The sequence below is a fragment of the Meriones unguiculatus genome, chromosome 9 (genome assembly GCF_030254825.1).
Source record: "Meriones unguiculatus strain TT.TT164.6M chromosome 9, Bangor_MerUng_6.1, whole genome shotgun sequence".
Classification (NCBI taxonomy): Eukaryota; Metazoa; Chordata; class Mammalia; order Rodentia; family Muridae; genus Meriones; species Meriones unguiculatus.
Window position 1 is genome coordinate 69,866,701 of NC_083357.1, and position 25,078 is coordinate 69,891,778.

At 36.7% G+C, this 25,078-nt stretch overlaps 1 protein-coding gene across 1 annotated transcript in view; it reads right to left on the reverse strand.

Annotated features, from left to right (window-relative positions):
- Nucleotides 1-25,078, reverse strand: part of Rb1 (RB transcriptional corepressor 1) — a 133,645-nt gene that overhangs the window by 63,300 nt on the left and 45,267 nt on the right. The window contains exons 9-17 of the mRNA XM_021645595.2: nt 24,470-24,547; nt 18,310-18,419; nt 17,337-17,414; nt 14,269-14,356; nt 7,162-7,278; nt 5,761-5,817; nt 5,642-5,673; nt 5,484-5,560; nt 3,913-4,109 (exon numbers count right to left, since the gene is read on the reverse strand). Coding sequence (XP_021501270.1) covers nt 3,913-4,109; nt 5,484-5,560; nt 5,642-5,673; nt 5,761-5,817; nt 7,162-7,278; nt 14,269-14,356; nt 17,337-17,414; nt 18,310-18,419; nt 24,470-24,547 — 834 coding nt within the window. The remainder of the gene's footprint in view (nt 1-3,912; nt 4,110-5,483; nt 5,561-5,641; nt 5,674-5,760; nt 5,818-7,161; nt 7,279-14,268; nt 14,357-17,336; nt 17,415-18,309; nt 18,420-24,469; nt 24,548-25,078) is intronic.

Genomic DNA, 25,078 nt, shown 5'->3' on the forward strand with positions numbered 1-25,078 from the left:
GAGAGAGAGAGAGAGAGAGAAAACATTTCAAATGTCTCAAAGCAGTTTATCATCCAACTGGGTGACAATAAAAACCAAAGGCAAGAACCAACAACGTAGTGTCTTATAAAGATATTCATTTTAAGAATAAAGACACAAAAGTTAAAAACTAAAGAAGAAAGGAGCCATGTCACTATTAATTAAAACAAAACAAAACAAACAAACAAACAAAAAAAACTAAGCAGATTTCCTAATATGAGACAGTTGTTTCACAAGGCAGATCCCCAGATAAAAGGTCCTTTCTATAGAGATTAGCAACTTGGTCAAAGAACATTACAATTCTAACTTTTCAAGGCCTTTTTCCTCTGACCTTCTAGGATCCTCTGCACTGAAATCTTATTCCCTTCACATTCCTCCTTGCTACACATGCCCTGGGTGGTTCTGACCTTCTCCCAGCCTCTTATTTCCTGAATCTCTTCTTTTCAGGGTCTTCTATCTCCATTCCTATTCAGTCTGCACTCTCCTGAGATTATTTCTATGAATAAAAAAATGTCTTCTCATACCTCTATTCATCACACTTGCCACTTGAAACATCACCAAAAATTCCTAACTGAAATCTCTATTTCATTGGGCTCTAAGCAGCCAAAACTTCAAATCTTAACCCTAAATACTCTCTGGTCAAAAATTCCTGACTCCACTACCACTCTGCAGCACCTACCTAGCTATAATTCTGACACCTGACTGCACTTAATAACTCACCTTTTCTACTCTTACAAATGGCTGCAAGATGATTCTGGGGGAAAGAATGCCATCATACAGAATTGTGGGAGAACTACAGATGATTAGTTTCTGCCTCAAACTTGCCTGGTCCTCTGCAGGGTAATTCTTTCATCCTTCATCAGTCTACTCTCTCTATCAAGTCCCATAGTAACAATTTCAAATCACAACCACTCTCCTCAAACTTTTAGGTGCCACTTTACCCTCTCTACTTCACCGTCAATAAATCATCTCAGCTCCATTTTTTTATCAGAGAAACAGGCAGAAGAAGAGAAGGAGGAGGAGGAGGAGCTATTAATTGACGAATTCCTCAGCTTCCTGCCAGTGTTTCTCACCCTTCTGCCACAGCAGTATTTTGCAAGCCACATGCTCTTCTGAAACGTGACCCTGACTCTGTTTAAACAGGAGGTGGCATCTATTTCCCCACTCCCTCAATCTGGCAACCGTTGTGACCGTTTTGACCAGCAGAATGTAATTTCCAGACATGGTCCTTTAAAAGCATTTGGGAATCCAGGCTCTAGGTCACAAGTGTGCCTACCCTAAAACCAAACTGCTCTGAGGAAGCAAAGCTTTCATACTAGACCACAGGGCAAGATGGGATAGGAAGTAGAAAAAGGAAGAAGTGAGAAGTCAGTAAAGTATAAACTTGACAGTGAAGGCAATCTTGGAAGCAAATCTACCTGCCCCTGACTGTTGATACCACAGGGTCAGAAAGCAAGAACCCTGTAAAGCTGTTCCCAAAACTTAACACGTATATCCAACTGATCTCAATTTCAATGGCTTGCAATTATTTCAAACTCCATGTAAAAAATTTGGAGTTTTCCTCAAGAAAATTACATACAGCCCAGGCTATCTATTTTCTTAAATGCCACTACCACTTAGTTATAAGCCAGAAGCCTGAATGTCATTGTTAGTTGAGCCCTTCTGTCCCTTACTTATCCTATATAACTAACTACTACATCTGACAAAATCATGCCATAAACTGTTTTAAGTCATCTAATGAGATATAAAGGCAATAAATGACTGGTAGGCATTATAAGTAATAAACACAGTAAGACTGTAAAGGACTGCAGATAAAACATTACCACAAAAATCAAAGTATAACATTGAACTATGGTAAACGAAAGGGTAGAGAAAACCTTTTTGAAACTGGTAGAAACAAATATGACTGAATTAAATAGAAAACTCTTTTAAGTTCAGTAGTCAAAAGCACTTGTTGCTCTTGCAGAGGACCCAAGTTAGATTCCTAGCACCCACATGGTGGCTCACAACCATCCGTGACCCAGAGTTTCAGGGGGTCTAATAGGCATTCATGTTATACATATACATGCATGTATGCAAAGAAATATTAATACAGATAAAGTTAAAACAAATATTTTTTAAAACTCACATTAAAAATCAACAAAACAGACAACAATATTTTGGAGTCATAACATAGCTGCTATGATTTAAAATGTCTCCCATATTCTCGTGTTTTGAACACTTGGTCCTCAGTTGCCAGGAGGCCCAGATATGCTAACATATCAAGCTGTGGAAGTGAAGCCTAAGTTGCCATGGAGATACTGAAGATACCTGAACTGTAGGACATTGCCTGAGAAAAGCTGCAAGCACAGAGTGGAGCTGTGGCCAAGGGGGAGCCCATGTGGTCTGGGCTCAATCTCCAGTACATGTACATATGCACGCATATTTTAAGGGGAATGAAAATAATTAGTACTTCATTTGACTTTCCCCCTCCATCAACAACACAATGTGAACACGATCCCATTCGTTTTCAGTGCTAATGAGATTTGTTTTTAATGATACAAAATCAAAAGTCTATAAAATGTTGCTATGGGTCTTTACCTGGGTATTCATTACATCGATACACTCAATTAATGAAAAACTCATCCAACTGTCACCTTAAATATGTATTTTCCCCATATATATACATGTATATAATTTCAGTTTTTTAAAGTCTGTGAAAGTTCAAGTATGTCCACATGATATACTTTCCAATATAATGATGATCATTCTCACAGAAGAAATAGACAATACCATGTCTGCATGCCATGACTTATCTTCTCAAAGTTATTCACTACCAACCTCATAAATTTCTAATTTAAAATAGATATTAGCAACATGTGAAAAATAAAAGTACTTGCACAGATTCTCACAGGCTGAGCCTTCCTAATCCAAAAATCTCAAACTAGAGATGCTCCAAAGACTTTAAACTTGGGAGCTGGGGAGATGGCTCAGAGGTTAAGAACACTGGCTATTCTTCCTAAAGGTACTGAGTTCAATTCCCAGAAACCACATGGTGGCTCATAGCCATCTATGGTGAGATCTGGTGCCCTCTTCTGGTGAGCAGGCACACATGCAGGCTGAATGTTATATAAATAAATAAATAAATCTTAAAAACAACCTTTAAAACTCCTTTTGTTTCATATTGAAGCTCAAAACATGCATAACATGTAACATAGTTTAAATCATTATTTTAAAATCTAAAAGTCTGTTGAATCAAAAGGTATTATCCAGTAAAGTTAAACTTGAAAAATAAAATATCCCTTTAGGGGAATATCTTATAATTAGTACATAGGAAATGCTGCCTTTATTAAAACAAAAGCTCAATAGTTTATATGCTCTACCTAAAATGCCTTCAGCACATAGTCTCCACCTATATAATGCTATAAAACAATATCTACCACTAAACAATAGTGTGAACTTTGTATTATTATCTTTAACATTAGGACAAAATGATCAAACAGATAAAAAAGAAAAATTACATAACCTCAGAATATTAATTTTGTTGAAAAGTGTAAACATGTATATTATGAACAATAACACCTAATTTTTAAATAAATTACCTCAATACTTTCAAGACTTCAATTTTAAAGTGCCAAGCTTTCTGAGAAGTTGCTCCTAAGCAAAGGCAAAAGATGATCTAGGACACTCAAGAGGCCAGCTGGCCTGGTAGTGTTCTCAACAGAAAAAACAAGCAGCTCAAATACCTGCATCCACACTCATGAATGCATGCCCACCAATCTACCCAAAGCCCATTCTCATGTTCCACTTGATTCTCAGCTGGATCTGGATGATTCGTTAAAGAAGTAACTTCTCACTAACAAGTAACTAGTCATGTACATTTGAACACCTTTAGTTATTTAGCTAGTCACTTACTGAAAGCCATGCAAGGGATTCCATAATTCGATGTTCACATCTTTCTAAATGTTTTATCATATCTCTTGTCAAGTTGGCTTCTGCTTTGATAAAACTTTCAATCACTTTGTAAAAATCAAAGGCTTTTAAATTAAGTACATTAAGAATCCACGGGAAGGACAAATCTGTTCCAGAATCAAGATTCTGTGATGTACTCCCTAAAAATAAAAGGGAAAAAATGTGTCAATATGAAATATTACAGTCTAAAATCATAAGATTTGAGAGACCTTATCACACAGAATCAAAATACAGAAAAAAAAGGTGAGCAATTTTTACTTAAAGCAGATGTTTTCTTTTATTCTATGGTCTACATCCTCTCAGGAAATAGGCTTCCAAATTTTAAGTGAATGTGTACATATGTTTCTAATATGTAGGAATCAGAGTTTCTATCCTATTTGTACAGTTTTACATGCCTGCACTAATACTCAGGCAGCTATCTTACAAGCAATTCATTATCATGCCCACTTTAACTACCATTACTGCTTGGTTGAGAAGACTAGTAATGCTTTTAAGATTCTGCTGGTTAGCTGAGCAGTACACGCAGCTTGCACTCAGCACTCAGGATGAAGAAGCAGGTAGATTTCTGAGTTTGAGACCAGCCTGATCTATACAGAGCTGGCACTACACAGTGAGACCCTGCCTCAAGCCTGATGCTGCAAGCCTATAATGCCACATACTCATGGGGCTGAAGCAAGAAAATTACAAGTTCAAGACCTGGTCAGGGTACAAACTGAGTTTAATGCCTGGTGAGATCCTGTCTCAAAAACAGTAAGTAAAGGAGAGCTGGGTTGCCTAGTCCCTGCCCTAAGTACAGTCCTTCACACTGCCAAAGGACTGGAAGAGACTGCTAACTGTATTAGAAAACGATCTCTCTTAAGAATGTGCGGACTGTGGTGATTTGTGAGGATTTGGTCTCAGTGATTACTAATCTAACCTTTATTCTGTAGCTCCTTCTTGAGATGACAGTTCCTCCTTGTGTTCTTCAAGTAAAACTTTTTAATATTTGAAACAATGTTTGAAAAGTAATATTTTTTTCAATTTATACTAAAAAAAGTTATGGGCTTTTCTGTTATTTTTCAACAATCATTAAATTGTCACAGCTATTATAAAAGCAGCAACCAGTTACTAAGCATCCAGTTTCTGGTGGATTCCTACTCCTGGCCTCATGAGAACACCCATATACACCACAGTGTTGTATACAAACACTGGCTGTTCTTCAACACTCCTGTGGCACTTTACATGCTCACACGCCTGTGTAGCAGTTTCATTAGTACCTTTCCTGGATTCAATATGCTCAGAGCAAAAGCCTCGTAAAATTCTATCCCCCAGATGACCTGACTGACATGTTAAACCATTTAAATATCTGTAACAGCCAATTACACTGTTCCATATATACTGATCTACAGTATGACTTTTTCTTCGTAGCACACAGATACACACAAAAACAAAATAATAACAAACCCACAACAGAACCTAAGGATTTATTTACTTTAAGTTAAGCCCCAGTGCTTATTTATGAAAATTTTACTTACTGCTATATGTTGCCATCACAACTTCAAGAGCACAGGCCAATAAGGACATATGAAAGATGTTGTCATTTAGGAGTTTGCTAAAGTGGAAAAAGAAAGTGTTATTTTAAATACAGCTTTAAAAAAAAGAAACTATTTTATTAAAGTTAGACAATATTTACCTAAAATTCTGAATGGATAAACGTTCTTCTTCCTAAAACAGATAATTTTTTTAAAAGTTTATTTGAAACTTTGTTTATGTCAGCATTGAATTTTTTCTAGTTTATTCTCTTTAACTTACTGATTTAAGCATGGATTCCATCACTCGATAATACAATCGGACCCCAAGTTTATATCGCTACAAACAAAAGGAAAAATAATAAGATTTCATTGTTTTAGAAAATCAAAAACAACCAAATTTTGTGGAAGTCTTTTCTTGAAACACACTCTGCTCCTCTTAGGAACATGGCTAAGCAAGAAATCATAAACAAAAGTTTGTTTAAAGTCCAAGGCTTAATATAAATGAGTCATTAGCACTCTAAATAAATTAACCAGAGTAGTAGGTCTAGGAGCTGATGGTGTTCCTCTGTCACCTGCTTTACAGAGGCTACATACTAAGTACTATTTTAAGCACTTTATACATCCTTTTGGTGATGTAGAACATTTGCTTTTGAAATGGCTAAGACTGAAAGTATAGTTTCTGTCTTTAATACTTAATAACACTAGCACAAGCCAAAAAACAAAAACAAAAACAAACAAACAAAAGCCAAAGTTGATCTAATCACTAAATGTTTTAAACAAATGATTAGCTCCCATCAACTAAAAATTAGGTGCTTGAATTACAAATACATACACACATAAGCAACATTCCTTTATTCCAAAATAAGAATGTAAATGTCACATGTGCTGAAAAGAATTTTCAGTATAATCATTTAAACCAGCGGCTCTCAACCTTCCTAATGCTGCGATCCTTTAATACAGTTCCTCATGTTGTGGTGACCTCAACTGTGAAATTATCTTTCTTGCTATTTAATGATTGTAATTTTATTACTGTCGCGAGCCATAATATAAATATCTACATTTAGTTGTCTTAGTTGACCCCATGAAAGGGTCATTTGAACCCCAAAGGGGCTGAGAACCGCTTGCTGGTTTAAACTAACCAGTGGCATCAAAACATAACTTCACCGCGCTGGCACAGATATGTGCAGTACATCCACACTAAGTACTTGCTGTTACTTAGCACCCTCACGTCACGTGACGAAGTGGCCCAGAAGCAGGGGCAGTCTCAGAACTTAAACAACGCGTTCAAGACTACACAGTTTATAAAGAGCAGAGCCAGCCCAGGCAGTAACTCAGAGCACTAGTTACTGGGAACGTAAGCACTAGTTACATTCCCAGCACTTACATGGGGGCCTAAATGGTATTACTCAATAACAAGTAGTAGTATAATACAATCCCGTTTGTGTATTCATAGATTTTAATTTTTTTCTTAATTTTTAAATTGCAAACACATTTTTGTTTTGTGTGCTGGGCTGACGAGGGATTTCACCTACAGGGTCCCATTAGCAGCAGCAAACACAAGCATCTGGGATCTATACCATCTGCCACTATGTTATACTCCTACACAAATACCACCACAGCACAGACTACACAGACACATGACTTCTATACTGCAGCACTAACAGATGCGTGCTCACGTTACCTGTGCTCCGATGTCAATACATCCCTGCCCCACAGCATTAGCAAACTTCTCTTTAAAGATGTGTCCAACATCCTTTACTCTTTTCAGGATATTTTCTTTTGGATTCACTGTGCAATTCTTCAAGAAATATAAACAGAAATAATACTGAGGATACCGTTTGACCAGAACTGATATTTTCCTCTTTTATAGTAAATGACTTTGATCTGCTGCTTGTTTGTGAAAACAAGGAAACACTTCAGACACTGCAGAATATGACCAGTCGACATAGAATTACGTTGTATGTTAGAAACCAAAATTATTCAATGCAACGAATATACACTGTTACCTAGAGTTTTAAGGCACTGGTTCTCAACCTTCCTAATGCTGTGACCCTTTAATACAGTTCCTCGCATTGTGGTGACCCCAACCATAAAATTTTGTTGCTACTTCATAACTAATTTTGCTACCATTATGAATCATAATGTAAATATTTGATATACAGGATATCTGATATACAACCTCCAAAGGATTTGATATGCAACCCACAGACTAAGAACAGCTGTTTTAAACAAATAAATGCAATAGACAAGGCTTTTCCAGCCATCATGTTTTCATAAAGTATCCTGAGTTAAGAATTGCTTTAAGGAGCAGGAGAGATACTCAGTGATTAAGAGTACGGCTTCTAGAGGACCTGGATTTGATTACTAGCACTCACATGGAGGCTTGCATCTTTCTGGAATTCCAGTCCCAGGAATTCCAGTGCCCTCTTCTGGCCTCTGCTGGTACTGCATGCACATAGTACATACGTGTACATGCAGGCAAAAATACACGAACACATAAAATAAAAATATTTTTTTTAAATTCCTTTAAAAAAAAAGATTACTTTAAGAGGTATTAACCTCACTATTTAAAAGTAAAAGAAGAAGTGAAGGTAAGATTTAGTTTTTGTTTTATTTACTAATTAAACCCATTTAAAAGAATGAAGAATTAAGCAAATCATTTATTTGTATTTTTAGGTATACAAGCCAGAAGAATAGTTATAAGTGATGTTTATAATAGTACATAACTTACACTATGCTACATTAAAATATATCATGAACATATTCACCTCTCCTATAAGATTAATTTTATTTTTTATAATTTTGATGGATTCAAAAAATAATACACTAGAAAATAAACTTTCAAAATTTAAAATTGATTATAATTCTTTTCACGGTGGCACTAAAAATCTAATTCACACCTTATAATATCAATAATTCTGATTTCTTAAGGAAAATAGCACGGAAATCTTAGAAACATCAGACATAGAGACATAAACACGTGTGCATACACACAAACACACAGAGACACCAATTCCTATATAATATTGCTGTTGTCTAAAGGCTTCCCTAATTCCTAATATTTTGTGTATAGGAAAGATGGTACAACTTTTTTCCTCCCAAAATAAAGAAAACTGAATTTATATAGAAAAGGTAAATTTTCCAGGTATGGTGGAGGCAAGAAGATCTTGAGTTCAAAGCCAGCCTAGGCTAAATAATAAATCTGAATACACAGTTAAATGAATGGATGGAAAAGAAGAAAAGAGGAAAGGTAGGAGTGGAGAGGGAGGGAAAAGAAAAGGAAAAACAAGAAAAAAAAAGGAAGGAAGGAAAATCACACACACAAAAATGTAATGGTTTTCAAGACATGCTTGTTCTGAGGCCATGTATCATCTACAAATCTATTATCGTTAGACCGTGTAGGAAGCTTCAAGTTCATTAAAAAGTTAAGCTATAAGTTGTGCTTGAGAAAATGTCTTTGAGACAGAATTTCTTGTCCAAGTAAAGCAACTCCAATAAAAGGGAGTTCCTACCTACTCCAAAGATGGGAGCAAGTATTCAAGATGATATCTGAGAAAAGATTATCTTTCTTTAGCATCAAAATTACTCTTACTAAAGTTGTAAGCAATTGGGTAGAAATCCAGCAAATATTCTTGGGCAATGAAATTATAACTTTATATAAGTTGGGTAGATAAAATCAGAGTTGAGCAATTATTATGACTAAAATGACTGCTTTGTTAATTTCTGGACATAGTACAGTAGAAGATGACAACAGATGATGATAAGAACCGTAGACATCTTATAGTATGCAACAGAACATTAGCAAATACAAAAAGCATGTAATTATAGTAATGTACTGGTAAAGGCTCCCAGCCAGGAAAGGGATGGTTATGGATTTCCACATCACTTAACCCTTAAGCAAAAGACGAAGTGAGGGAGCCACAGCAAATGCTAGCGCCAGTCATCAGTCTTGTGTTCTTGCTTTTCTGAGGGAAGGACAGCAAGAGCTTTCAAATACAGAACTTAGGTCTGTGAGGAAAGGCAAGGGCTATGGAGAAAGGTAAGTTCTATTAGCCGAAACAGACAACAGCTAGACTGACAGAATACTGAGAAGCAATGGGACCTTAAAAGTAGTAAGGTAATATCTCAAATCTCTGAGACAACCAATGACAACTTAGAATTAAAAGATCCATCTAAAGCACATACCAAAAAGTAAGAGTAAAGACATTATCACACGTTCACACACCAAATCACTTACTGGTAACCCCAAACTAACCTTGGTGTTACTGGAAAGAAATTGCTATGGAAAATTTTAGAAGGAGAAGAGGGAAGGGGGAGTATTTTATTTATAACATCAAAAATAAATAATTTTAAAAGAATAAATTGCTAAAGAATACCTAAAGAAAAAAGAAAATGGACTCCCAGAAAAAAAGGTGGACTAGAAGCTACCCTGTGTGTGCTGGTGAAGGAATAAGAAATAAGAATAAGAAAACCCACCCTCTATTCCAAAGAAAAAAAGAGAAGCATTTTGGAAATCGCGAAGGTAGTGTTAGACACTGAAAAGGATATAGCCCATGCCAAAACCAGCTCCTACTGGTTGTTCCCTGGCTTGGGGGGGGGGGGAGAAGGCAAGCAAAAGCCTGGTCCAAAAAGTAAAAGAGAATAGCAGTCCTCCTCTGAGAACAAGCCTCTAACCTAGGTGAAGGTTTTGACTAAACAGGTACTTATCTAGCTGATAGCTCTACAGTGGAGAAAAATGACACTTCGTTGTTCAGTATAACTGCAAAGACAGTGCTCATGGTGAGAGGGAGCATGCTATCTAGCTGAACTACCTTGTGTCTGAAAGCAAGGAACAAGCACAAGTCAGGGAGTCGGAATTTAATTTGCCACAACCCCAGGAGGAGATAGCCCTGTGAAACAACTGTAGTTCGGAAAACGGGGTCCAGAACTTGACAAGTCAAAAAATACGGATGGGTAAACTACACAAGGAAAGCCATTCAGCCCTCAGCAGCTCAGAACAGACCTCATAGACTGAGAATGGCCTGCAAATTAGAAAGTTTTGGATCTAAGGTCAGTGGGTAAATTAACCATGGAACCACCTATTTGCCAGTCACTCCTCATAATATGAGAAGTCTGAAATGTAGCAGTCTAACTGCAATAGGATGATTAATATGAGAGATTTGGAAAGCACCAAGACAGGTTCTCTATAGATCTCCCTGCTGCTATAGTTGTGCACCATACTCACAATACATTTGGGTATTCTTCCAGGGAGAACACAGCATCCCAGAGCACCTGAAAAAATGAGTTTGGGGAGGGAGACACACTGCAAAACTAACTGTGACCATGTGCCTCTAATATGCACATAAGTGAAGCTCCTCAAGTGAAGACAACATCAGCAGGCAAGAGATACTTGTCCAATACAGACTTAACACTAGGATAAACCACAGGAAGACAAGCACCTGCAAGTCCAACTGACCTTTCACTATGCCTGTGAATATCACTGCAGTCTTCAATTTTTGAAAACTCCTCAAAAAAAGATGCCCAACATGTCAGCTTGTTTTGTTTTAATGAAAAGGTTATTCTAATAGCCCAAAAAACAATCTCAAGAATTGACAGTTGGGATTACATGAATTAAAAAACACTACCCAGGAAAGGGAACAATTAGCACAGTAAAGAGAGCCTGTAGAGTCAGAAAAAAAATCATCAACCATACAAGAACATGAAATTGCCTATGATATACAAAAAAAAAAAAAAAAAAAACCCTGCAAAAATAAGCATAACAAACAAAATAATCCAATCAATATTGGGCTAACAGATTGAATAGGTGGCTCTCAAAAGAAGAAACACAAATTGGTAATAATTATTTTAAAAAGTGTCCAAGATCCTTAGCTAAACATGAAATGCAAATTAAAACTGCTTTGAGAATCCATCTCACTTCAGACAGAAGAAAACAACAAGAACAAATGCTGGTGAGGATGTGACAGAGAGAAATCCTGACACACTGCTGGTGGCAATGTAAACTGTTATGGCCGATACAGAAGTCAGGGAGGAAGTGTCTGAAAAACTAACACAAAGCAAACATCTTAAAAAAACATGTGAGACCCTGTGCCAAGTTTCACTTGCCAAAAACATTGAAACTAGAATTATCCTACGGCCTAGCTATCCTGCTCCTGCATACAACATAGCCAGAGGCCTCCAAGGCAGCCCCCTGGGGACATCTGTCCCATGTTCATTGTTACATTACTTGCAAGTGCTAGAAAATGAACCCAACCTAAATTTCAATCAAAGACACAATGGAATTCTATTCAACTATAAAAAAGAAATCATATTTGTCAGAAAATGGATACAACTAGAGATCATAATATCAAGCAAAATAAGCTAGACTAAGGATAACTATTAGTGTCCTTTTGTTCATTTATATAATTTAGATTTAAACTGTGGCAGTGGTGGTAGTAGTATGAAAGGAGAAAGGAGACCATGAGAAGAAAGGAAGGAATCTTAAGGGAAGGGGCAATGTGTGGAAAAGACAATGGAAAGCACTGAACATGAAAGAAGAAGGGGGGAACTACTGGAGGGAAGTGCAGCAAGAAGATATGAAGAGGTAGATAAATTACAAAATATAGTGAAGCAGACGTATGAATATGATATAATGGAAATCATTACTCTGTATGCTAACTTTAAAATGATAAGAAAAAGCATACACACTGAGCAGTAGTCAAAAAGAGGAAAGAAGAAAAAAGAAAGACAGAGAAAGAAAGGAAAAGGAAAAGGAGAAGGAAAGGAAGGGAAGGGAGGGGGAGAGAAAGGGAAGGGGAAGGAAAGGAAAGGGAAAGAGAAAAAGGGAAAAAAAGAGAAAAGGGGGAAAAGGGAAAAAGGGAAAGGGAAAAAGGAAAGGAAAGAGGAAAGAGGAAAGGGGAAAGGGGAAAGGGGAAAGGGGAAAGGGGAAAGGGGAAAGGAAAGGAAAGGAAAGGAAAGGAAAGGAAAGGAAAGGAAAGGAAAGGAAAGGAAAGGAAAGGAAAGGAAAGGAAAGGAAAGGAAAGGAAAGGAAAGGAAAGGAAAGGGGAAAGGGGAAAGGGAAAAGGGAAAAGGGAAAAGGGAAAAGGGAAAAGGGAAAAAAAGGGAAAAGGGAAAAGGAAAAAGGGAAAAGGGAAAAGGGAAAAGGGAAAAGGGAAAAGGGAAAAGGAAAAGGGAAGGGAAGGGAAGGGAAGGAAAGGGAAGGAAAAAGGAAAAGGGAAGGGAAGGGAAGGGAAGGGAAGGGAAGGGAAGGGAAGGGAAGGGAAGGGAAGGGAAGGGAAGGGAAGGGAAGGGAAGGGAAGGGAAGGGAAGGGAAGGGAAAAGGAAAAGGGAAAGGAAAGGAAAGGAAAAGGGAAAGGAAGTGAAACGAAACGAAAGGAAACAAAAGGAAAGGAAACGAAAAGAAAAGAAAAGACAGGCTGGGGAGATGGCTCAGTGGGTAGTTGGTATGTAAACATGAGAACCAAAGCTTGGACTGTACATAAAAGTCTGATGTGGCAACACGCAACTGTCACCTCAGAGTGGGAAACAGAAACAAGATGACTCAATCTTGGGTACTCACAGAGCAGTCAGTACAGCAATTGGTAAGCCCAAAGTTCAGTTTGAGATCCTGTCTTTAAAAATGAAGTAAAAGGACAGGAGCCTATCACAGAGGGCCTCTGAAAGACTCTACCTAGCAGTATATCAAAGCAGATACTAAGACTCATAACCAAACCTTCGGCAGAGTGCAGGGAATCATATGAAAGAAGGGGGAGTTAGTATCATGTGGAGAGGATAGGAGCTCCACAAGGACCAAATATGTCTGGACACAGGGGTCTTATATGTTTCTCCAACAAAGGACCATGTATGGATATAACCTAGAACCTCTGCTCAGACATAGCCCATGGTAGCTCAGTAACCAAGTGGGTTTCCCTAGTAAAGGGAACAGGGACTATTTCTGACATGAACTCAATGGCAGTCTCTTTGACCTCCCCCCCCCCAAGGGAGGAGCAGTCCTGCTAGGCCACAGAGAAGGACTTTGCAGCCAGTCCTGAAGATACCTGATAAAACAGGGTCAGATGAAAGGGGAGGAGGTCCTCCCCTATCAGTGGAGTTGGAAAGGGGCAGGGAGGAGATGAGGGAGGGAGGGTGGGGTTTGGAGGGAATGGAGGGAGGGGGATACAGCTGGGATACAGAGTTAATAAAATGTAACTAATAATAAAAACAAAAATAAATAAAAAAATGAAGTAAAGAGCTATAAAACAAGATAAGACACCAGATGGTAACCTCTAGACTTCAAGAACACTCATGTAGACACATCCATATACAATATGTGAAGAAAAGAAGAAAAAGAAAATTTTTAAAAAGAAAAGGGAAAGAAAAAAAAGAGTGGGGTCTGGTGGCACACACCTTTAGTCAGCACTGAGAAGCAGAGGCGGGCAGATCTCTGTAAAGTGAAGGCTAGATTGGTCTACCTGGTTCTAGGCCAGCCCAGGCTACATGACAAGATCTTGTTTCTAAAAGTGGGTACGGTAAGGGGTAAGAAGGAAGGAAGGAAATGGAAAAAGAAAGTATCTCAAAGGTAAGTGTCTGAGTCACAAGGAAAGTAATAAACATACTACTAAAACTAAAACTAACAATATTTAAATAAAATAATCATCAAATCTGGGACAGTTCAAAGAGCAACAAATAAAATACAAAATGAGTACATATTGGATGGAAGATAAGTATTTAAAAATATACTTAGTACTTTAGCTTCTAATTTCATATTTCTTTCAAGATACAACAAAAAAGTGATATTTTACATATGGCTTACATTGAAATAGGCAATCAGGTTTTCTGATGGTTGATCACTTGCAGAATTTAAAATCACCATTAATTGTTGGATAGTATTCATTACAGTCCTAGAGAAAAAAACACAGAAAGAAACACTAAGCAGAAAACGGTAAAAATTAAGAATGAGACACAACTATCACTAAAGTTAAGCACATCTTTTTAACATACTATGTATCCCATATATCTTGAGAAGTTCCCCGATATAAAAGCTTGTTTAAATAAAATAAAAATCTGTTAGCATGTTGAAACTTAAAAATTACAGTGCACATAAATCTTTCAGAAAAGTATCAATAACTATGTAACTGTAGAACTGATACACGTACTAATAAAACTAACTATCAATACTATTGCTAGAGAATTATTTGTCAAACTAATGAGTTTTTCTAGAAATATTCCTTATATTTCATATTACATAGACCGGTAACTAGCATCACAATGCTCTTCTTTCAAGAAAATATTACAATTAAGTGTCAATTCCCCAGTCTCCAAGACAGAGCCTCACTATGTGACATAAGCTAGATTCAAACTTGAGACAGCCCAAGACTCAGCCTCCCAAATCTGGAGATTACAAGAAAGGACCACTATGCCTATCTTTAAATATCATAAACTTTCAAATAAGGACACTAAGATGTCCAGACATCCCTGTGAAGAATCAAACAAACCTTCTCTACAGAGATCTTTAAAGAAGGAGAGTAAGGACCTCAGTAGCTTTAAAAGTCAGGATTGCTAAAGCACAAAATTTGCCAGTCTCTCAGCACCTCCATAATTCTACAGTTTTGCATGCAGAAACACACACTTGTGTGTAGTGTAAAGATTAGTGTCAGAGCTTCATAGTAATGGGGTATGTGAAACGTTGAATAGGGATGCAAAGAAGGACTGTTTAGGGCTGGAAGGCTGATTTAAATATAATATAAAGCATGCCATGTTCTCCACCAGGCTTCTCTATACTTCATCTTTCACACATTACATTTTTTATAGCTACTGTAGATAAACCAAAGTTACAATGACTAATGCCACAAATGACCAATTACTAAAAACAACACTGTGGACCTCCTTGGGGCAATTCATACACATATTTGCTCTTTCTTGATACTGGCACTTTCTCTTAGACTCTTGGCTCTATGCTCCATACCAGCTGACTGTAGCCTAACTTCTACCAGTTCTTACAACAGCATTCCTCAGAAATCAACCCTTACCATCTATTCTTGCCTTTATACTTCCTGGCTTCAGGCAGATACATGCATTTTTATGTTTTTAACTTGCCCTGATGATTCCCAGATCGATGGGTACCTTACATTTTGCTGCTTACTAGATATCTACATACATGCTATAAGACTTATATATGAAACATGAATCTATCACATTTATCAAACCTGTTCCTGTTCCTTCATTCCCACAACTATTCGTTTTGTTCAGATCTTTGGCATGTCTCAGCTGAACTACTCCAATAGGTCCATGCAGAGATTTTCCCTCACTATGGGGGAAAAGCATGGGCATGGAGAATATAAAAGTTCCTCAGGTTATTCTAATTTACATCCTGGTCTAAGCACTAAGATGCACTGACGGTTCTATTTCTAACCTGTTCTGTACTCAGTCTTCCCTCATGCACCACTGATATGTAGAGCTGTAAAGTTATAGCCTGTGCTGGGAATGTAGCTCAATGACAGGGAGCCTGCTTAGCATGTGAAAGCCTCTAATATGATGCTCAGGAAAACAAGAAAACAAAAACAAAAACACTTCGCTGAGAAAGCAAATTTATTTTTATCCTTACTTATGTTTTATCACCAATTTAAAACACAGGCCAGATCATGCACTAGATAAAGTATGTGAAGACGGTATGCTAATCGCTGTTTTCCATTCCTGCAATTTCATCCCCTCATCTCATCATCAGAACAGAACTGCTAATGGTTCCCAGGTAGATTATGCTGTGCCACATTTCAGTGCCTCTTTATTCTAATATTACCTCTTGGTAAAATTCAGCTTAGACATAATTTCATACAATTGATGTTATTTCATTAACTTGGCCATAAGCATACTGCTGTGCTGGTGTGAAAATGGGTCTGTTTATACACCTACAGCCATTTGATAAGTATCACTGCTTGCTTACAATGTACCAAGCACCATACTAGGTCTTAATTATTAAAACTGAACAAAAAACAGCCATGGTCCATAAGGAAAGCAATTTAAAGGCTATTGTTGGTATTAGTGAAAAACATGTAGGCATGTAAATGGATTTATAGTTATATTATGGACATAAAGGAAGAGGTGGCAATCCATAGAAAGAATTTCAAGAGAGAATACCAAGTATGAAGGCTTTCAAGTACAAAAGATCTCTGACAGTTCAAAACCTGAAATGAAGGCTGGCATGTGACCAACACAGAATAAACAAGAACTAAATGAGGTTGGCCAAGCAACAGAAACCCAGTCATGTAAGGTTTGGGGATTGTTAAGGAATTTGTTTTGTATTCTAAATGTAACTACAAGTAATCTGAGGGTTTGAACAGCAGTTAACACACACAATTTGATTTACACTCATGAACTATTATTTGAGAACTCTGTGGAAAACAGATTATTAGGACAAGAAAGTTACAATGGTAAGATATGAATGACATGATCAGAGAGCTATTGTACAAACTCAAGAGAAAGAAAGCTCTCTTGCACAAAGGTGCTGAGACTAGACAAAAAGGAGAAAAGCACACGAACTCAAGAAATACTTGAACACTTGGCTAGATCTGATAACAGATACCAAAATAGGGATATGAGTGAGGAAGGGACATAAAAATAATTCTAGGTTATGCAACATTACATGCTGATGCTTTTCTTTCTGAAAAGAAAGAAAACAAACATTTTATGTTATGTTCTTTATATATAAAACAATCAACTAATATTTTTGCATAAGCAAGTCATAAATATTCTAGACAAAACAGTCCTCCATATATATTTGTTACATGCTATAGAAATACTGAGTCAACGAAAAGCAAGTCTGAAACACTTACACAGCACGAAGTCAACAATTATAAAGAAAGCTGGAACCAAGAAATGGCATACCTAACTGGAGTGTGTGGAGTAAGCATGCTTGCCTCTTCGTCAGGGTTGTTTTTTCGTGGAGTTCTTTCTGTTTCAAAGCTAAACGATAAGCAAAGTAACTCATACTGAAATTTACAATTATGCTTGTGGGTCCAAAAAGCAGTTATTAATTCATAAATATCAATAATAGTTAATAATTCCTGTTGTTCATGGCATCGCACAAATATTCTCTATAAGGTAAGTGCCATGGAATAAAGACCCTAGTGCTGCTTGTATGATTTCTTTTCACCATCATTCTTCAGCATGGATCTCCTTCCACGGGTTTACAGCAAAGTGGCATATGAACTGCTGAGTATACTATTCTGGAAAGTGGAAGCTGTTTTCTGGCTGGTGGCATTAACAGCTAAGCCATGTGGAATCTTAAAACATTACAGCTCACAATGCAGTCCAAAGTTTGCATTTCTACTTAGATAAAACTAAAAACATTTTAATGTGTTTACTTTCTAAATAACAGGTTTTAATATCACAGTAAAAGAATTCTTCTTAAGGAGTTAAATTAGCTTCACGAATATGAACAGTAAAAAACTGTAATTATTCTCAGCCATTCCCTATTTTAGAAATCTTATTTGGTAAGTCAAGAGAATATTGTTTTAAATATCAATAAGGCAACAGTATATAAAAAGGATGGAATGAAAGAGACACCACTTGAATAAACTAACTAGTTCAACCATCTTCTTTTGTTACACATTTAAAAACTATCTAGCTGACCAAAACAAACAAAAATAGAAAACTGTCATAGCACATACTTCACACTAAATCTCCATTAGTTATTAGTTATATGCTAAGAGAACTGCCTTTGCATTGGATGAAGACATTTGAGAATAATCTGTTATAAAATTAATAAATTAATTAATAAAATCTATGTAATATATCTTAGTAATTACCATTCTATATAAAAAGCATGTCAGTATATAAAAATACAATATTGCAATACCTGTCTATTGGATCAGTCTGAAGTGTTTTATCATGATCCAAAAATAGTCTTGCATCTAAATCTTTGTTTTTACGATAAAGTTCTTCATAGCGTTTAGAGAGACTTTCAACCTCAAAAGAAAAAAGATTGGCAATTATCCTTTTTGTGTTATAGCTCTTAGGATTCACAAGTAGATTTTATTAAAGAACTTTTGTACTATATATATGTAATTTTAAAGAACACACTGAATCCACATCCAAAATAAGATCTGTCTAAAACTGAATTATAGAATATTACACATAAGCTCCTATTTTATGGATACTTACACTTACTATAATTTTATGTAGCTAGACAACGATCACCAATGGCACAACACAGTGCTGACAACACAAACAGGCCTCACAGGTTGGACAGTTCCCACCTAACATGTTCAGAACGACACACATTTAATATTTTACACTTCTTTGGACTTTTGGAATACTGGCATAGGAAAATGAAAAATCTTAAAGATAGCATCCAAGTACAAAATTCACTTATGTCATATTATTATACGTGGAGTATGAAAGTAATTTTATACAACCTTTTAAGAACCTTTTGAGTTCTGAGTAGTGGTCATATCAGTACTTTAAAAATTAACATTGTTTCAGGGTTTTGAATTTGCAATTCTCAATGTCATTTATAACTAGTTAATTTCTAAGATTCTCCAAGCATGCAATATATCTTTCTCTTTTAATCTTCTACTATAGTCTTACTATAAAATAAAATATTTCTCCAAACATAAATAATCCTCTCAATTATGTATTTTAAATAATCTTTTCCAAAGCTTTTGGTTCACTCTACCTCTTTTTAGTTAAGTATCTGTGGAAAGAAAATGAGCTCAATTATCATAATGTTGTGGTTTGGATGCAGTGGCCACCATACGATCATATACTTTAACTCTTGGCTCCCAGTTGGTGGACAGTTGGGGAAGGATTAGGTGGTGGAGCCTTGTTGGAGGAGGTGTGTCACCCGAGGCGAGTTTTGAGTTTTTAAACCAAGCTGTTCCTAATTAGCTCTCTGCTTCCTGGCTGTGGATCCACATACATGATTCCAGCTACCACTCTAGTGCCAAGCCTGCTGCCATGCTCCACCAGGGTGGCCATGGACTATAACCCACTGGGTCTGTGAGCCCCAAATGAAACATTCTCTTTTCTAAATCGCCTTGGTGATGGTGTTTTGTCATGACAACAGAAAAGTAACTAAGACACCTAATTAACACAATTTTACAACTTACTTTCAATTATGCCTTTTCTTTCTTTTTTTTTTTTTTTATTTTTCCAAATTCTCCTTTATTTATTCATGCTTTGCCTCGTGTGTCCCTGCAGGCCAGTTTGGTATTCCTGAAGGGATTGTCTTTTCTATGCCCGTGAAATTTGAGAATGGAACTTGGGAGGTTCTTACAAATCTCGAGGACATTTCACTGAGTGAGAAGACAATAAAGAGGCTCGCAGACGATCTGATTCAGGTAATGACAGAGAGCCGGCAAAGGAACTGGCTTTAATAATGACCCTAAAGTGATTCTATAGACTACAACATGCACAATCATGCCTTTTCAATTGCTAGAAACTATAAACAACTTATTGGTCTGAGCTCTTATAACCACAACTTAAAACCAGTGTTCTGCCAGGTGTGGTGGTGCACACCTATAATCCCAGCACAAGAGGGGGAAGAGGCAGGCGAATCTCTGTAAGTCAGCGCCAGCCTGATATAAGAAGTGAATACCAGGACAGTCAAGGTTACACAGAGAAACTCTGTCTCATAGAACTAGACAGACAGGTAGGGAGGGAGGGAGGGAGGAAGGTAGATAATAAAAATTAAAACCAGTGTTCAATAGTCTTCTGTGATATATTTTCCTTCCTTCTAGTGTCAGGGAAGAACCAAGAGTCTTACACATATTAAACACACATTTACCACTACACTGAGCCCTTAACTTCTAATTTTTCTGCCTCCTTCCAGTGTTGAGGATAGAACCCAGGGCATTTGACATGTTTAGGCAGGCATTTGACCACTGAGTCACACTCCCTAGCCCTTTCTGTGGCATTTGAAGTCAATGTTTAACCTCCAGGGAATAAAAACTGCATTATAAAAAAAAAAAAAAAAAAAAAAAAAACTGGTAGAAGAAACCCAAAAATACAATTTGCTCCCTACGTAAGTATACTGGGCTGAATGGCTGTTAATGCATGGCAAAGGGTAGTCACCACTCCTGTCTTACCTTGGAGAAGCATAATCTGACTGGCAATTACATACACAATACTGAAAATGTAAAGTTTCTCTTAAGGCATCCACTGAAACTAACCCTTTATAAAGGGGTGAAAGGATTATCCTAAATTTAACACTCCTTAGAGTTGAGAACAGCATAGTTTATAATCCCTACGGTAGGAAGGAATAAAACTACTAAAATACCAGATCTCATAAAGGGGTGAAAGGATTATCCTAAATTTAACACTCCTTAGAGTTGAGAACAGCATAGTTTATAATCCCTAAGGTAGGAAGGAATAAAACTACTAAAATACCAGATCTCACGTGGTGGTGGTGGCTCATGCCTTTAATCCCAGCACCTGGGAGGCAGAGGAAGGCAGATCTCTGAGTTCGAACCCAGCCTGGTCTACAGAGAGAGCTCCTGGACCGCCAGGGCTACAGAGAGACACCCACAGACTGATGTGTTTGAATACTTGGCCCATGGTGAGTGGCACTACTAGCAAGTATAGCATGGCTGGGGAAGTGTGTCACTGTGGGGACAGGCTAGGAAGTCTCCTATGCTCAAGTTCAGGATGACACACAGTCTTCTCCTGGCTGCCTTTAGATCAAGATGCAGAACTCTTAGCCCCTCTAGCATCTTGTCTACTTGTGTATTGCCACGCTTTATGCCAAGATAATGATGATGATGGACTAAAGCACAAAACCATAAACCAGTCCCAATTAAATGTCTGCCTTTATAAGAGTTGCATTGATCATGGTGTTTCTTCACAGCAACAAAATCCGAAGACCCCTGTCTCAAAAAAGTTAAAAAAAAAAAAAAAAAAAAAAGACCACGTCTCGTCTTGCTTCCCTAGTTCCATACTGGACCACTCTTCTGCCTTGTATGTCAACCTTAAAGAATATTTGTATTTTACTTGAAGAGGTTCTACCATAACATACCACTAAGCCTTTAGTTATTCAAAGTCCAGTCACTGGAAAAGTCATTTTCTATAAATGTGTACTCAGCTCAGAAATCTCATCACCTTAAAACAGTGTTCCAAGAAATTCATTTGCCCCAGTTTAGATGGGGTATCCCTCCTCAAGATACAAGAACCCATCAGACTATTGTAGACTCCTTTATTGGTATCTGGAGTTTTGTTTTTGTTGGTGTATTATCATTGTACATGGTCCGAGGTTCCACAGTTTCTTTCGAGTACATTACGTACTTTGACCATACACATCCTCCCATACTTTCCCTTTCATTTCCTTCTTTCTTTCTCTCTTTCTTTCTTTCTTTCTTTCTTTCTTTCTTTCTTTCTTTCTTTCTTTCTTTCTCTTTCTTTCTTTTTTTACTTTCTCAAGTCTTCTGTTGCTTTCATGTAATGTTTAAATACATGGTTTTGTGTATCTACATAAAATGTAGAATCCACAGATTAAAGCAAACATAAGGCACTTGTCTAAGTGGTGATGCAATATTCTGAAACTATCTGTTATATTCTCAGATACTGCAACTTTTGCTGTACCTCACAGCCAAAGTTCCTAATATACCTTGAGATCATTTACAAATTAAGACGACTAGTCTACTGTGTACTCAAAACTGCTTGCTTAACCTGCCCTTAAGAGAGCAATGTAACTAATAACCAAACTCACCTGTCTTGAATTTCCCACATAATCACTTTTACACCCTAAGCTACTGTATAGCTGTAATTTTAATTACATACAGCTCCATGCCTCTAGCCTAAATAAAGCATGTTTATTACTCGCAGAAAGCTGCAAATACAGAAGTTGAAAACTTCCTAAAATCTCTAACAAAATCAAACCTACCCTTTATGGATACTGGTTGATAAACAACAAAATTTGTTATCTGGGTCAGCTGTGATCAGTTCGAGCCAGTGACTTAATTCCTTGTAAAACTATGTTAAAGATTTCTGTGAAACATCCCATTCCCCATGTAATGTGTTCTATGCTGTTCAATCAATACGAGTAAAGCCCTTTGTTGGGGGAAAGATACCATTCCTCACAGACACACAACAGCTCACACAACAGACATACATAATCACAGACACAGAGACAGACAGACAGACACATACAGGAAGTGACACAGGGACAAGAAGATTCACAAGGCAGACTGAAGACAGGCAGAGATTCAGGTGCATACAACAGAGAAAGCACAGAAGACACAGGTAAGTGCAAAGCAGAAAATTAAAATCTGGACTTCCTCTTGGTTAGCAACTCCAGGAAGTGTGTTATCTCCTTCCTTAATCCAACAACGATGCATTATTAGCAACTCAAAATTAATTACTAATACATTTAATCTGCACATTTCTGAGTCTATATTATTTTACTTAATATTATAATCTCAAGTTATACCTATTTTCCCAAAAACAGCGTAAACACCTTCATTCTCCAAAGGCTTAATAAAATTGCACTGTGTATAAATATCACATTTTCTTTATCCATTTACCTGTTGATAGACATCTGGCCTAATCCATAACTTAACTATTGTCGATAGAGCAGCAATAAGCATGGATATACAAAGACCTTTATGGTATGCCGGCATAGAGTCTTTGGAACATACACCCGGAAGGGAGACAGGTTGATCATATCGTAATGTTGTGTTTAGTTTTTTTTTTCAGGACCTTCTTATTGGTTCCATCAAGACTAGACTAATTACATTCCTACTAGGAATATATATAATAAAAATATATACTCTATCTAGATATAATTTAAAAGATAGCCTCCAGAGATTCCCTCTCATCCCATGGGCTCTCTTCGTGTAACAGTTTCATTTGCTACTCAGAGATTCTTAGCTTCATTCAATTCCTGAGCTATTGGAGTCTTTCTTTTTCCCAGAAAACTGTATCCCTACCTTAAAGAGTCTACCTATATTTTTCTGTAGAAATTCCAGTTTTTGATCATACGTTAAGAACTTTGATACAGTTTAATTGATTTTTATGGGATGAGAACTAGGAATCTAATTTCTTTCTTCCACATTTCTTCCAGAATCACTTGTTGAAGATGCTATATATTTTGTTTTGGTATCTTGGTGGCATTCCCTCCTTTTCTGCGCCATGAAAGAGTGTGAGGAGCATTGGTGAAATCCAAAGTGAATCCACCTGGACTTGAGCTTTTCTAGTAAAGAGACTTATTACCCTCTCAACATCGCTGTTTGTAACAAATCTGTTCATATAATCTTGGTTTAAATTTCTAAGTCAAGTATGTCTTGAAATTTATCCATTTCTTCTGGACTGATTTTCAAAGGTGCTCTAGTTATTCTCTAATTTTTGTGTGTTATGCTTCCTTTTCAATATCTAATTATAATAAGTTGGTTCTTTTTTCTGGCTCATTTGGCTCAAGGTTTGTCAATCTTGTCTATTCAAAGAATCAACTCTTTGCTTCACTGATTTTTTGTTTTGCACTGAGAAACAGACAGATAGACAGAGAGACACAGAAAGAACATAGGCTGGCCTCTAACTTAAACTCAAGATCCTCCTATCTGAGGCTTTGGGTACTGGATTATAGGCATGCTCCACTTAGCCTGGCTCCTCCTGCAGTGTTCTAGTTCTTTTGCCTCTCCCACTAGCAACTTAAAAATAGTGAATGGAAGCTAATCTCTGTACCACATTGTCTATCACAACAATTGGCACACACTGAACACGTAACAAATACTAAGTAAACTCCTAAATTGAGAACTAGCTACCAATCCAGGTTAAAGAACCAGCAGTCCAGCTTTCTAATTCTATGCCTTCTGATAAACTGTTTGCTTATACATTTGAATCTATATTTTTAAAAACCTTTGTTACCATTGAAAAGTTGACTTTACAATTCTACTCAGCTACATTTTCTTTGAGAAATAAACAACTGACATACAGTAAATTGATTTTTAAAAATATAAACAATTACCCCCCTTCCCCACAGTCTCAAACAAACCATAATATTTCAATTGAATTGTCTTTCAAATTACCTCTGGAAGTCCATTAGATGATACAATTCCAAGTGAATTCATAAAAGGGATAAAATTTTTGAAATAAACATTTTTCACCTGAAAAATATAATATGATATATAAATATAAGATTATAATAATGATATATTAACATTTAAAACAATAAAATCTAATCTCAGTAACTGTTCACACTTTTAACTGACATTTACAGTACATTCAAACTAATATTTATTACTGATTTGATTATTTACTTTTTAATAAACATTTCACACCATAAAATAGTTTGAGTGGAGAGCTGTTAATGACATGGGATTCATAGCATGTGGAACCACTGACACCAATACTGTAAAATGACACTTATAAAACACAGATAACTGGCTGTTCTACAAGTAAAATGTACTATAGAATGTTTAAATAATTACTTTTCTTACCTAACTTTCTGTCTCAAACTTCTTTCTCACAGATAGCACACAGGAATTAAGTCTAGGAAGCACTTACTAGTTTTGTTTTCTAATCAGTTCACACTTATCTGGAATATTTAGTAGTTTATCAATTAGTATAACTAACTACTAGTTATATACCTAATATAAAACTATAAAGTATCAATTAAAATACTAGTTTTTACTAGC